The 13,470-nt window shown below is 36.1% G+C and overlaps 1 protein-coding gene across 4 annotated transcripts in view; it reads left to right on the top strand.

The window, feature by feature from the left end:
• ADAM28 (ADAM metallopeptidase domain 28) overlaps positions 1–13,470 on the top strand; it is a 62,056-nt gene that overhangs the window by 33,633 nt on the left and 14,953 nt on the right. For 2 of the 4 annotated variants that reach the window (XM_017338045.3, XM_051832121.2), the window contains 5 exons: positions 3,400–3,530; positions 4,474–4,651; positions 5,933–6,022; positions 8,348–8,543; positions 13,341–13,443. In XM_017338045.3, coding sequence (XP_017193534.2) covers positions 3,400–3,530; positions 4,474–4,651; positions 5,933–6,022; positions 8,348–8,543; positions 13,341–13,443 — 698 coding nt within the window. The other 2 variants (XM_051832129.2, XM_051832127.2) reach the window with 2 other exon arrangements.

Below are 13,470 nucleotides of genomic sequence, written 5' to 3'. Positions count from 1 at the left end.
CTGAAACATTCCTTGTTCTGAAGTTATTGCAACATTTTATGGTAATTTTTACATGATACTTTCTTTCCTTTATTTTTAACTTATGTACATCTTCACATTTAGAGAAGTTTTCTAGCAGACAGTATATACTTAGATTTTACCTTTTAAAATCTAATCAGATAATATCTGTCTTTTATTGAATATATTTAGATCAGCTATATTAATGTAATTATTGATATTGTTGGGACCAAATTATTTAATTTTTCTACCTGTTTTCTATTCCTTCCAGTGTTTGATTTCTTATGTTTTGTTCACAACCTTCTTTAAGATTGGGTATTTTAAAAATAATTTTATTTATACCTATTTTTTGGCTTTATCAATTACTTGATTATTACATCAGTGGTTTCTTCAGGATTTAACATACCTCTCTAGTAATCAATTCACTTTGAAATAATACCAAGTGTAATATAAGGATCTTATAAATCACTAGCTCTAATTTCCGCTCATACATTGCACTATTGCTATAATATATTTAATAATACATATGCTATGTATTCACAATATATTGTTACAAGTTTTGCTTTAAAAAATTATCTTTTATTGTAATTCAAAATAAAGAAATTGTTCTATATTTACATTTGCTTTATTGCATTATTGCATTTCAAACAATAAACTCTTCATTTCTTTGTAAAGAATCAATTTTTTACCTGGTATTGAAATTTTCCTTTCAGAAGGATGTTTTTTAATATTTATTATAATACAGTGAGTTACTTCAGTTTTATCTGAATAAGACTATCTTTCTTTCAATTCAAATATATTTTCACAGGCTCTTTGGGTAGCCTGTAACCCCAACATACTGGTTGATTCAAGAGAAGTTATAATTTCTAATCTGCTTTGTCCTTATTAGTGTCAGAATAGTGCTATTTCCAACTTTCTACATCTTAGACAGAAATGGAACAATATTTTATAATGACCATTTTATGAATCTGGGTTTGTGATAGACTTCATGGAATAAACAAAAATAAATATATATATACATACACAAATATATATTTATAATACATATACATATATGTATATGTATTATAAATATATATTTAAAATATCCTATTGGGGTGAGAGGAATGTGCCAGTAATATCCGAAGATCTGGAATATACATATACATATACATCTATATATGGGTTATTACACTGCAGCTGTTGTTTTGTAAAAGTCCAACTTAATGTAAATTTGTTTTATTTTATATATTGTGAAGGCATTACATATATATATATATTTGCAATTATCCTAATATATACTATTTATATTATGGTTATTATTTTTTAAAGATTTTATTTATTTATTTGAGAGGTAGAGTTACATACTGTGAGAGGGAGAGACAGAAAGATCTTCCATCTGCTGGTTCACTCCCCAAATGGCCACAATGGCTGGAGCTGTATTGATCCGAAGATAGGAGCCAGGAGCTTCTCCTGGGTCTTTGATACAGGTACAGGGGCCCAAGGACTTGGACAATCTTCTACTGCTTTCCCAGGCCACAGCAGAGAGCTGGATTGGAAAAGGAGCAGCCGGGACTAGAACCAGCACCTATATGGGATGCCGGCGCCGCAGGCGGAGAATTAACCTACTACGCCACAGTGCTGGCCCCATGAATTGGTTATTGACTTCCTAAATTACACAGCTTTTCTTTGCTCACTACTCTTGTTTTGTTCTTCATCAATGTTTTTTAAAAAAATTACATATGTATTTATTTAGTTGAAAAGCATAGTGACACACACACCCACACACACAATTACAAAGAGAGACAGAGAGATAGGCAAGCATACAGAGGGATCTTACATCCCCTGGTTCACTGCCAAATGGCTGCAATGCCCAGGACAGGGCCAGATGAGGGCCAAATCAAAGCAAAGTGCCAGGAAATCCATCCAGGTGTTCTATATGGGTAGCAGGGATCTAAGTACTTACACCATAATCCACTGCTTTCCCAGGCACCTTAGCAGGAAACTGGATTGGAAGCCAGGTAGCCAGGAATCAAATGGCACTCTGATATGAGATGTGGGCATCACTAGTGGAGAATAACTCACTGTGCCACAAAGCCAGTGCCTCCTCACTGATCTTGACGTTTGGCTCCTTGAGATGAAATATCAAAGGGAATCCAGTTTCTTTGGCTGGATGTTACTGGCACATTCCTTTCAACCCAATAGGAAATTAAAAAAACATTGGTGATTCTCCTTTATTGTTTTATTGCTTCTGGATCACTTGGAATCTCTTGTTCAAGCTCAAATAAGAAATAATCTAGTGATGAAGTCAGATATTGGTTGAACTTCATGCAATGGGATAAATATGGAAATTACTGATGTCTACTCTCGGCAGTAACAGAATGAAGAATGATGCCAGCAGAACTACAGTGCTTAGTCAACAATTTTAGATTACTATTAGCCTAACACATCAAAGACTTCTAAAATTTAGTTGGGAGTATTGAAATGCAAGCTAAGGGAAGAGGAAATGGATCATTGTTTTTTTTTTTTTTTTTTTTTTTTTTTTTTTTTTTTTTTTTTTGACAGGCAGAGTGGACAGTGAGAGAGAGAGACAGAGAGAGAAAGGTCTTCCTTTTGCCGTTGGTTCACCCTCCAATGGCCGCCGCTGCAGCCGGCGCACCGCGCTGATCCGATGGCAGGAGCCAGGATCCAGGTGCTTTTCCTGGTCTCCCATGGGGTGCAGGGCCCAAGCACCTGGGCCATCCTCCACTGCACTCCCGGGCCATAGCAGAGAGCTGGCCTGGAAGAGGGGCAACCGGGACAGAATCCGGCGCCCCGACCGGGACTAGAACCCGGTGTGCCGGCGCCGCAAGGTGGAGGATTAGCCTATTGAGCCACGGCGCCGGCTTGGATCATTGTTTTAAAAAAGTTTTTTTTTAATTACTATCATGATTGAAAAAAATCTGCTGTTTTATAGCAAGAAACTGGAATAGTTTACCTCATTTTTTGTTTTTTAATTTTTAATTTTTTAAACTTTTATTTAATAAGTATAAATTTTGAAAGAACAACTTTTGGATTATAGCAGCTTTTCCCCCCATAACCTCCTTCCCACCCTAAACCATCCCATTTCCCACTCCCTCTCCCATCCCAATCTTCATCAAGATTCATTTTTAATTCTCTTTATATACAAATAGTTTCCTTCATTATAGGAACCCACTCACCAGAGGAAAGGGCCACTGATATATGCAATAAAGGCATTCAGTACATAACAGGTGTGTGTGTGTATGTGTGTGTGTGTGTTAGAGAGAGAGAGAGACAGACATTTGAGAAGAGCTAAAATCAGCCTATTATACTTGACAATAGAAACAATAATTATGAAAAACATACACAATGAATTATTCCTTGTGAAAATCAGAGCATCTGTTTTCTTGTTCTTACCCTCAGGACCACAGTGACAATCTTCTTAGAGTTGCTGGAACAATGGCCCATGAAATGGGTCACAACTTTGGAATGTATCATGATTCCTATGTTTGCAAGTGCCCTTCTACAATATGTGTGATGGACAAATCACTGAGGTGAGGCTCTCTGGGAACATGCTGTGTGCTCCTGGTTTTGATGCGCTCTGGACTTATTATTCTTTGGGTCATCTTCAGCTACATGTTTCTGTTCCTGAATTGTTGAATAAATATGTATCTGTGCCAGGCCACATTGCCCTTCATTTATGTGCAATATTTTTCATTAACTAGGGAAAGTTTAAATATATTATTTCTTTTCTATTGGAGAACCTCATCATTTTATCTTCATCATATCTACATGAGACCTGATTTCATAAAAATCACTAATATTTATCAAGTTTTCAATGAACTCAGATTGGGTGATGCTAGGAAAAGGAATCTTGGAGAAAAATCTAAATAAAGAAGAAACTTCTTACAGAATGATGAAGATAGTCTATGAAAAGGGATTGCATACCCTGTCTTAGGCACAATTTCCAGGCAATCTTATATTTAAAATCTCAGTCTCTTTTATATATTCATTTCCTCTTTTCTATTCTCTTTTTCCATGCCTTTCAAGCTATTTTCCTATGCTGTATGTTATTTCTCCCAGATATTATAACATTTTATCCCTCATCTTTCTTTGTGTGATGAAGAAATTCTGTTAGTAGGAATTCCTCCAAATGAAAGTGAACTCACTAACATATAAATAAATATAATGCTACCTTTATGTCTTTACAACCACCAAATGATCCAAGGCTGAATAAGATTATCTAGATAAGTTTTATTAAAAATAGGCTTTATACTATACTTGGAGATGTGGCCATATTTCCTTATTAATCCAGGGGTGTTTGTGTCAACCCACATGGATTAATTTATATAGAAAATGAACTCATGACTTAGTCATTGTGAGTGGATTGGAATCATTCTTTGGGGACTGGTTATGCGTATAATCCTACCCAGGGTCAGACATTGCTGCCGCATACAGAACATGACCTAAGCCATTTCTCTACTCTTATCTTCACAGCTTCTATATCCCTACAGACTTCAGTTCCTGTAGCCGTGTCAGCTATGACAAGTTCTTTGAGGAAAAGTTATCAGACTGCATCTTTAATGTTCCATCCCCTAAAGATATTATATCCATACCAATCTGTGGCAACCAATTGGTAGAATTAGGAGAAGACTGTGACTGTGGGACCCCTGAGGTACTATCAAGTATTTCCTAAAATGATCTAGTTTTTCAATTGCTAGAAAGGTCAGTTATAAAATAATGTGCGGTCCATTATATAATTGGATGTTTCCTGTAAGTTTGGACATATGTCTTTGTAGGTATTTGTCAATTTTTATGAGAAGGAACACTTCACTGTTGAATGGACTTTGCTTATTTCCCTCTAAGGATACTATCTCATTCCCCTCTCCTTTTAAAGTACCACGTACCAACTTGAAATCTCAAATATCTTATGTGACGATGACTTCTTGAGCATTACTTTAAGCACTGCTGTGGTAATGTTCAGAGTGTATCTTCCTTAACCAAGGTCTCAGTGAAGGAATCAAGCCCTGGGTTCAGGTTTCTGTTTCTGGAGTCCCAGCACCAGCGAGCACAGGGACCTGGTAGCTCCCTGCAGCTCAGGATTCAGGAAGACTTAGTGGTAGAAGAGACTGAGCTGATCCCATCCTAGTTACAGCACAAGTGCGATTCTGCACAGACATTTGTCATCATCTTGTTGACAATTAATATGACTAGTACATCAAGCCCTCAGGGATTGTTCTTCAGTAATCTTGAAATACATTTACAAACCTATTCATCCTATGAGAAAGACAAAGCGTTCCCATATGGTGTATTTATTTGAACTAAGGGCAAGAGTTTTAACCTTAAAGTGTTACAATTGTAACAGTATTACACTTCTGTAGGAAGCTAGACAGCTCCAGGGAAAATTTCTGAAGCCGGAGTTCCTCCAGTGCATAGTGTAAGCAGGTTGCTGATTTCTCAGAGAAAGCCTGGAGACCTCGTGTATGTACATTGTTTGACGCATAGTTAAATTACACATTAAATCTGGTTACAAACTAGGTCTTTAGCTTTTGGGTATCCATTCTAGATACTGAGTTGACTACTAGTTAGGCATGTAACTGATGAATTGAACTAATTATGTTCTATAAGTAGTAATATGACTTCCATTTTTAAGCTGAACTTTTTCATTTTGTTTTCCCTCATATTTTACCAAAAAATATTTATTTTAGTATTACTACAGGAGACTGAGGGATCTTGAAAATATATTTAAGACTTTTTTAAAAAAAAGATGTAAGTAGAATTCAGAAAAACAAAAAATCAACTCAGTTTGGTAAGCTTTGTTTTTATATTTTTTCTCATAAAATTATTTTCAAACTCTACCTAAGTACATCTGTTTGATGAATAAATTACATGATAAATTGGGCTGAAATAGCACCAAAGAGTAATCCAGAATTTACATTTGTTTCTGATTTCTTAGGAATGTACCAACATTTGCTGTGAAGCTAAAACATGTAAAATCAAAGCAGGTTTTCAATGTGCGTTAGGAGAATGCTGTGAAAAATGCCAAGTAAGATTACCATCTTATTCTATTTTAATAATGATGATTTTGTTTTTGCTATTGTAACATCTTAGTGATTATGTGAAATGAAATGGACAAAGCAATATTTCTCTTCTTGCAAATTAATACCACATGCCGTTTATGGAGCACTTAGTGCTTTATGCACAATGACCTATTTCATCTGGCAGTGACACCCTTCACATTGGGTGTTATTATTTCATTTTACTTTTGAGGGAATAGAAACTCAAAGCAGAAAATGTGCAAAATAATAGGACCACTATTTTTGGTAATCTGAATGAACCTAGAAGACATGGGACTAAGAGAAATAAGTCAGGCGCACAAGGACAAATACCATATGATCTCACTTATATGTGGAATCAAAAATGCCTAACATAGAAACAAAGAGTGGTTTCCAAGAGCAGGAAGGTGTAGACACCTTGCTCAAAGGGTACAAAAAAAAAAAAAAAAAATAGGGCTAGAGCCCTAGTGTACTCTAATTGTATCCATAGTGAGTGCAGATAATAATACTGTATTGAACACTGGATATTTGCTAAAATAGCAGACTTCAGGTGTTTTCACTAGGAAGAAAAGGTAATTATATGAGGAATTGAATGTTTATTTACTTGAATATAATAATTATTTCGCTATGTATGTGTATATCAAAGTATCATGTATTATACCTTAAATATATACATTAAAATGTTTAAAATAAATCACATGACCAATATGTAGGGGAAACCTGGAATAGGACTATCTCCACAGCCAATGCTAATTATTCTACCTGCTTCTTTTGGTGCTACATGGCCTTCATGGCCAAAACCTAGTAACATTGATCACATCTGCCTTTAGTGAAGTATTTGGCAGAAGAGTATTATCTATTTTGAATAGTGTGGGAATGCTCCTATCTTCAACCTTCCTACTCATTTCAGAGTGAAATTCTTAGAAATAAGACATGTCATTTGCTCTATGGAAGTTTCTTAAATTTTCCTTTAAGGTGGAGCTTAATATTTTGAGAGCGAAAATTTTGAAAGTCTCTGACTTCAAAAAATTACTGTATAGGGCAATGATACACACATGAAAACAGATGAAAATACGATGCATATTAAGATGGCCATATCAATAGTATAATAACATGTGATATCTCCCATGAGTATTCTGACTTAATTTTCACAGTGCCCTTGTAAGGGGGGTGTTAGATGAGGATTGGATTTTCAGAGATTATATCTATTTTACTTAAGTTAAACCTCTAGCCACAGGCAAAATGAAGATTCAAACCTATATTATCTAAATGCAAAATCAGCAGAATTGCCCACCACAGGTCAAAAACAGGAAGAGTGATTTTCACCAAACAGCTCAGAGAAGCTCATGGGAAGGAAGACTTTCCATTGCCCTATAAAAAATAAATCAAGTTTGGATTCAGATTTAGACAGATAGGGAAGGAATTTCCAGGAGGAGACAGACTGAGCAAACATGTAACCGAATGTACAAACATGGTATGTGCAACAGCTGGAGAGAAAGCTAGTCTGGTTGGAGCAATTGAGTTTCAATTAGCAGAGTGTCATAAACTCCAGCTGGAACTTGGATTATCTCCTGTAACTAGTATGAGGACATTCACAGTACATGCAGTGACAACACACCTGCTTAACAGCAGCTAGGAAAATACGTGTGTCCTCAGATTGACACAAGTGACAGAATGTGTTTTGCTAAGCTTTCTCTGAGAAAACAAGAGCCGTCTGCGGTAATAAATTGCAATGAAGTTGATGTATCAAATGAATATTTGGCTATTTCTCCCTCATGATAAATCATGTCAGGGAGAAGTGAGTTGAAGGAAATATCTGAACCTTCAATAAAATAATTAAGGATTAGGAAACTTGATGCCTGGGAAAGTCTCAAAGTATGGTTGATCTGGTGCTCATAACTTATCTCCTTTAACACAGAAGGTTCACTTCACCAGTAAATCTCTGAAATTTCAGACTTAAATGTTCTTGAAAATCCCAACAAAGATGCATTCAACAAAAGTAGAAAAAACTTCTTTCTCTGCATATGAGATATTGCTTGATTTTTTTGTGTACTTTTTTGGTTTAGTTTATGTTTCCACAATGTTTATCCTACAAACTCAGAAATCATAACAGTTTAAAGACTTAGGGCAGTAGTAAGAGGCAATATGACAGAAGATAGTCTTAATTAATGGAATGAAAAGTTAAACTGGAATAAAGTAATGTGCCTAACTCCCATGGCCAAAAAGGCCAAAAGGAAAATGCTATTTGTGTTAATTTGAGGTGGTAGAGTAAACTTGGTAGAAAAATAACCCTCTTTCTTTTTGTTTTCTTATAGCTTAAAAAGGCTGGGATGGTTTGCAGACCTGCAAAAGATGAGTGTGACCTGCCTGAAATGTGTGATGGTAAATCCAATAATTGCCCTGACAATAGATTCCGAGTCAATGGCTTCCCTTGCCAGAATGGGAAGGGCTACTGTCTGATGGGAACTTGCCCCACACTGCAGAAGCAGTGCACGGAACTCTGGGGACCAGGTAAGAAGACAAATCCCTCTAACTATTATTCTGGGTGATAATGTGTAATAATGGCTAAAAGACTACCCTTTCTCATTCTTGGAAACGATGCCACTGTTCAAAAGTATAGATAAATTCACATTAATACTGAAGGTTAGGGGCTGGCATTGTGGTGCAGCAGATACAGCTGCTGCTTGCAATGCTGGCATCCTGTACGAGCACTGGTTCATGCCCGGGATGCTCTGCTTCTGATTCAGCTCCCAGCTAATGCACCTGGAAAAGCAGCAGAAGATGGCCAAAGTACTTGGGTCACTGCCACTCACATGGGAGACCTGGATGGGGTTCCAGGCACTTAGCTTCAGCCTGACCCAGCCCCAGCTGTTGCAGATATCTGGGGAGTGAACCAGCGGATGGAAGATCTCTCTCTCTCTCTGTATGTCCCCCTCTCTGTAAATCAGTCTTTCAAAGAAAAAGTGCATCTTTTTTAAAGTTTTAGAGTTCTTAAATTTAGCAAGTAAAAATAAAGATGATCCAGTTAAATTTTAACTGGAGAAGGGTGGGTGTTTGGCCCAATAGTTAAGCTGCTAGATTCCTGCGTCCTGTATTGGACTGACTGGGTTCAAGTCCCTGCTCTGCTCCTGACTCCAGCTTCCTACTAATGTACACTCTGGGAGACAGCATATGATGACTCAGATAGTTGAGTCCCTGCCACCCATGTGGGGGATTTGTATTGAATTTCCTGCTCCTAGCTTCATCCTGGAACAGCCCCAGCTTTTGTGTGCATTTGCAGAGTGAACCAGTGGACAAGAGCTCTATCTAACAATCTCTTTCCCTCTCTCTCTCCCTCTCTCTCTCTCTCTCTCAGTCTGACCTTCTGCATCTCAAGTAAATGTAAAGAAATTTAATTTCAAAACAAAGCAAACTCCTTTTTTATTACTGGAATGTCCTGTGCAATGTTTGATATATATTTGTACAAAACTAAGCAAAATAAACCCAACTTCATTTATCTGAAATTCAAATTAAACTGGACATTTTGTATTTTATCTGGCAACCCTAAGATTTTTCAAAGACAAGTTGATTCTTGGAAGTCTGTGTGTGTGTGCATGGGTGTGTGTGTGTATAGGGGTGTTGGTGCCAGGAGAAAGAAAAGGGGGAAAAAGAAGAGCAGGGAAGAAGAGGAGCAATGAGGTAAAGTGTCACGTTGTCCACTAGAATCTTAGAGGTTATGCTCTTTGACTATACCAGGAAGAAAACTTTAAATATAAGTTTCTAGCATAAAGACCTCTGAAATTATAAACTGAAATATAAATTGCCTTAAGTAACCTGATTAGAAAGGCAAGTTCATATCATATATATGATCTTGCATGCGGAATTAAAAGGTTGCTCTCTTAGAAGTATTGAGTAGAATAGTAGTTTCCAAGTGGGGATAGTTGTGGAGATGTTGATTAAAGGAAATACAATTTCTCTTTAAGAAAGACAATTTAAAAACTGAATTACTTGAACGTCCTAGCTATGAAGTATATTGTATATGTGTAATTAATTGTCATATCTTTTCCTGCTTATACTTTCAGAGTCTGATTCAAATTGTGGAGGAATTTTTTTAATAGAGAAAATAGACATACTCCTAAATTTATTGAAGGGAATCATTCCGTGCTAGAAACTTTTCATAATTCCTGAAAATACACCTGCAATGAGATTGAAGAAAGCAGTAAAAATTCCTGATTCACAATACACTTAGTGAAAAGGAATCTGGGATACAAGTGAACAACATCCTAGAGGATCCCTCAGTGATATTCTGTGTCCAGCAAAGCTGGGCTGAGAAACACTTTAGGGAGCAAAGCTCAAAACACTAGTATGTCAGGAAGTGAGTTGGTGCCTTGGAATCTGGCCCCAGCAATCCTGCTTAGACTTCCTGCAGACGGATATGCTAAATTAAAAGTGGAAATATAATTGACTTGGCTGGTTAAAGATTTTAATGCTTCCTTGGTTGATTTCAATGTTCTTTAGCACTGAGGTGAAGTCCTGAGCATCTCCCTTATGATCTGGTAATAAGTGACTGCAATAAATGTTAACTGTTCTTTTCTTTTGCCTCCCTCCATTATCCATCTCCTCTGTAACTATAAACTTCCTAGTACAGGAACAGTCTCTTGTTCACAATTGTATTCCCAGTGACAATTGTATAGCACAGTGCCTTACTTTAGGAAATATTCAAAATTATTAAATTAATGTTGACTATATGATATTGGAAAGAGGAAGACCTTTTAAATCATAGGTTTAAAGGAAGTCGTTCAAAAGAACAGAGAAATAGAATTGCCTAAATAAAATGACTAATGCTACACTTCATAAAGGGAGACAAATTTATTTTCAGTTGCTCTGTAAAGTTTGAAAAGTTTTGTACCATATCTAAGTATTAAAATATCACTATTTTTAATATAAAGTCATTCCTATCAATTGAAATGTCAAGAATTGAAAATGTGGCTAAGGCATAAGAAGGCAATTTATCATGAAAAAGAAATACAAATGTCCCACAAATTTTAAATCATTCCAACTTACTACTTTGAAAAAATATGAATATGGGCAGAGTGCCAATTAGCACACCCATGTTCCACAACAGAGTGCCTGAGTTCCATTATGAAACCCAGCTCCTGAATCCTCCTTCCTGCCAGTGCAGACCCAGGGAAGACAGAGGTGATGTTTCAAGTAGTTGGATTCCAGCCACCCATTAAGGTCCTGGCTCCCGACTTTGACCCTCCTGCTATTGTGAGCATTTGGGCAGTGAAGCAGTGGTTGGGAACTCTCTCTCTATATATTTTTTCTCTCTCCTCCTGCCTCCATCCCCTCTCAAATAAACTTAAAAAAATTCTAAGTCTTAAAAAAAGGAAGAAATATTAATGAAAATAGATAATCTCCTAAACTTGTTAATTGACAGATTTGTTACAGATGTCAATGCCCTGGGTGGTGAGGATGTGACAAAATACCTAGCATTATACACCATTGTTAAAAAAAAAAAAAAAAAAAAAACATGGATTAGTATAATCTTTACAGAAAGAATTTGGAAAAATGCATATACAACCAAAAAGAATTTGGAAAAATGCATATACAACCAAAAAAAAAGTTGCACTCCTTGCCCTATTGATTACACCCTGGAATATTTATTTAAAAGAAGATTTCTCTCAGTATTTTTCAATGATAGTTGATAATTGGGAAACATCTTAAAATGTAAAAATTAGGATTAGCCAAATAAATTATAGGCTGCTAACTTAATGCAGGTCTTGCATCCATGATGAGGTAGACTATTTAATGCCTAGAGACATGATAGGCATATCGTTAATTGGGAAAAAGGAAGGTGCTAAATATTTTATAACATCAAAGTGGCAATATTAGCACCAGTAACTCTGCAATTTGGGATTAGAAATATATTTTCCCCTGGTTATTTATGCCTATATACTTTTTAATGTGTCCATATTTTGTTTTTGTATTGAGAAATTACTAAATGTTACTAAAATATAAATACGAAAATATAGTAACAAAACTCACTTTATAATCTTGAACATGGAACCATGAAATTCATTTAAAATGGTGTGAGTTTGCATCATTATAATAATCCTTTTTTAACACACTAGAATATCTTCATAGGTTTTTGGCTTATTTAATCCATTTTTTTGCTTTTTAAAGACTAGATTCAAAATTTCCCTGTATTTAACAGTTTATTAATTTAAAAATATTAAATTTGTTTGAAAGGTAAAGAGACAGAGTTCCCCTCTACTGGCTCACTTTCTAAGTGCTCTCTTTCTAAGGACTTAACTTGGACAGGGGTAGAACTAGGAACAGGGTCCCAAATACTTGGGCCATCACCACTGCTTCCCAGGGTCAGCAGTAGCAGGAAATGAGTCAGGAGCCAAAGCCAGGAATCAAACCCAGGTGCTTTGATATGAGATGTGGGAGTCTTAATAAACACCCATTCGAAGAGATTTTTTTTTGATCTTTAATAGGGTCAGCTCAGTGCAGAAAAAAAGCATAAGTCTTTAAGTTAGACAGACTTGGGCACCAAGTTAGATTTATATTTCTCTGTGACTTAGTATGACTCTCAGTTTTCTTACTGATAAAATGAGAATGATTAAAAATAGAAGAATAGCGAATATTTGTCAACCACATGCTACTAACCAGGCACTGTTCTCCATGGCTCAAATATATTAATCCACATATATTTAATCGGCAACAACAACTCTTCAAGGTAAGTACTGTTATATATGCTAACTTCATAGATGGGCAAATCTAGAGGTTTAAACACTTGACAAAGTTTAAATAGCTGTTCAGTATTGCTTAAAACCTGAGCTTTTAACCACTGTGTTTAGTTGGCCTCTTATGGGAATCTGGAATGCTTACATGAGAAATGAAATATGTGATGCTGACTCCTGTGTCCAGCATATTGGGGGAGTTTCACAAACCATAGCTGTTAGTTGTCATTGTAGCACAGAGCAGCAAAACAGCATTGGAAAACCTGCTTATAAGCTGCTCACATAATGCTTGCAGCTTCTCTGGCTACATCTTCATAGTTATATGGAATTTTTAGCATCAGCAAATCATGCTGATGTTCCCAAACATATAAATAATCATTAACCAATAACAGAATAGTTGAAAGTTTACTTTTAATTCCAGTCAGCTCCTTTGACTTCAAATTATCACAGCCTGCATTTCTGGGAATTGTCAATACGATTGTTTCCAAATAGTACTATTCCTGCTGGTTGTATATTTTATTAATCATTTGCAGCAATGAATTTCTTATCTTTCTTTTCAAATATGCTCCTACTTAACCAGGAACCAAAGTTTCAGATAAGTCATGTTACAGCCGGAATGAAGGTGGGTCAAAGTATGGATACTGTCGCAGAGTGGACAACACACACATTCCCTGTAAAGCAAAGTAAGCAGCCTTGTTGTATGACACTTA

This window comes from Oryctolagus cuniculus, chromosome 2 (assembly GCF_964237555.1).
Source record: "Oryctolagus cuniculus chromosome 2, mOryCun1.1, whole genome shotgun sequence".
In the NCBI taxonomy this organism is placed as follows: domain Eukaryota; kingdom Metazoa; phylum Chordata; class Mammalia; order Lagomorpha; family Leporidae; genus Oryctolagus; species Oryctolagus cuniculus.
Note: the sequence above shows the minus strand (reverse complement) of the source record. Positions and strands in the feature narration are given on the sequence as shown.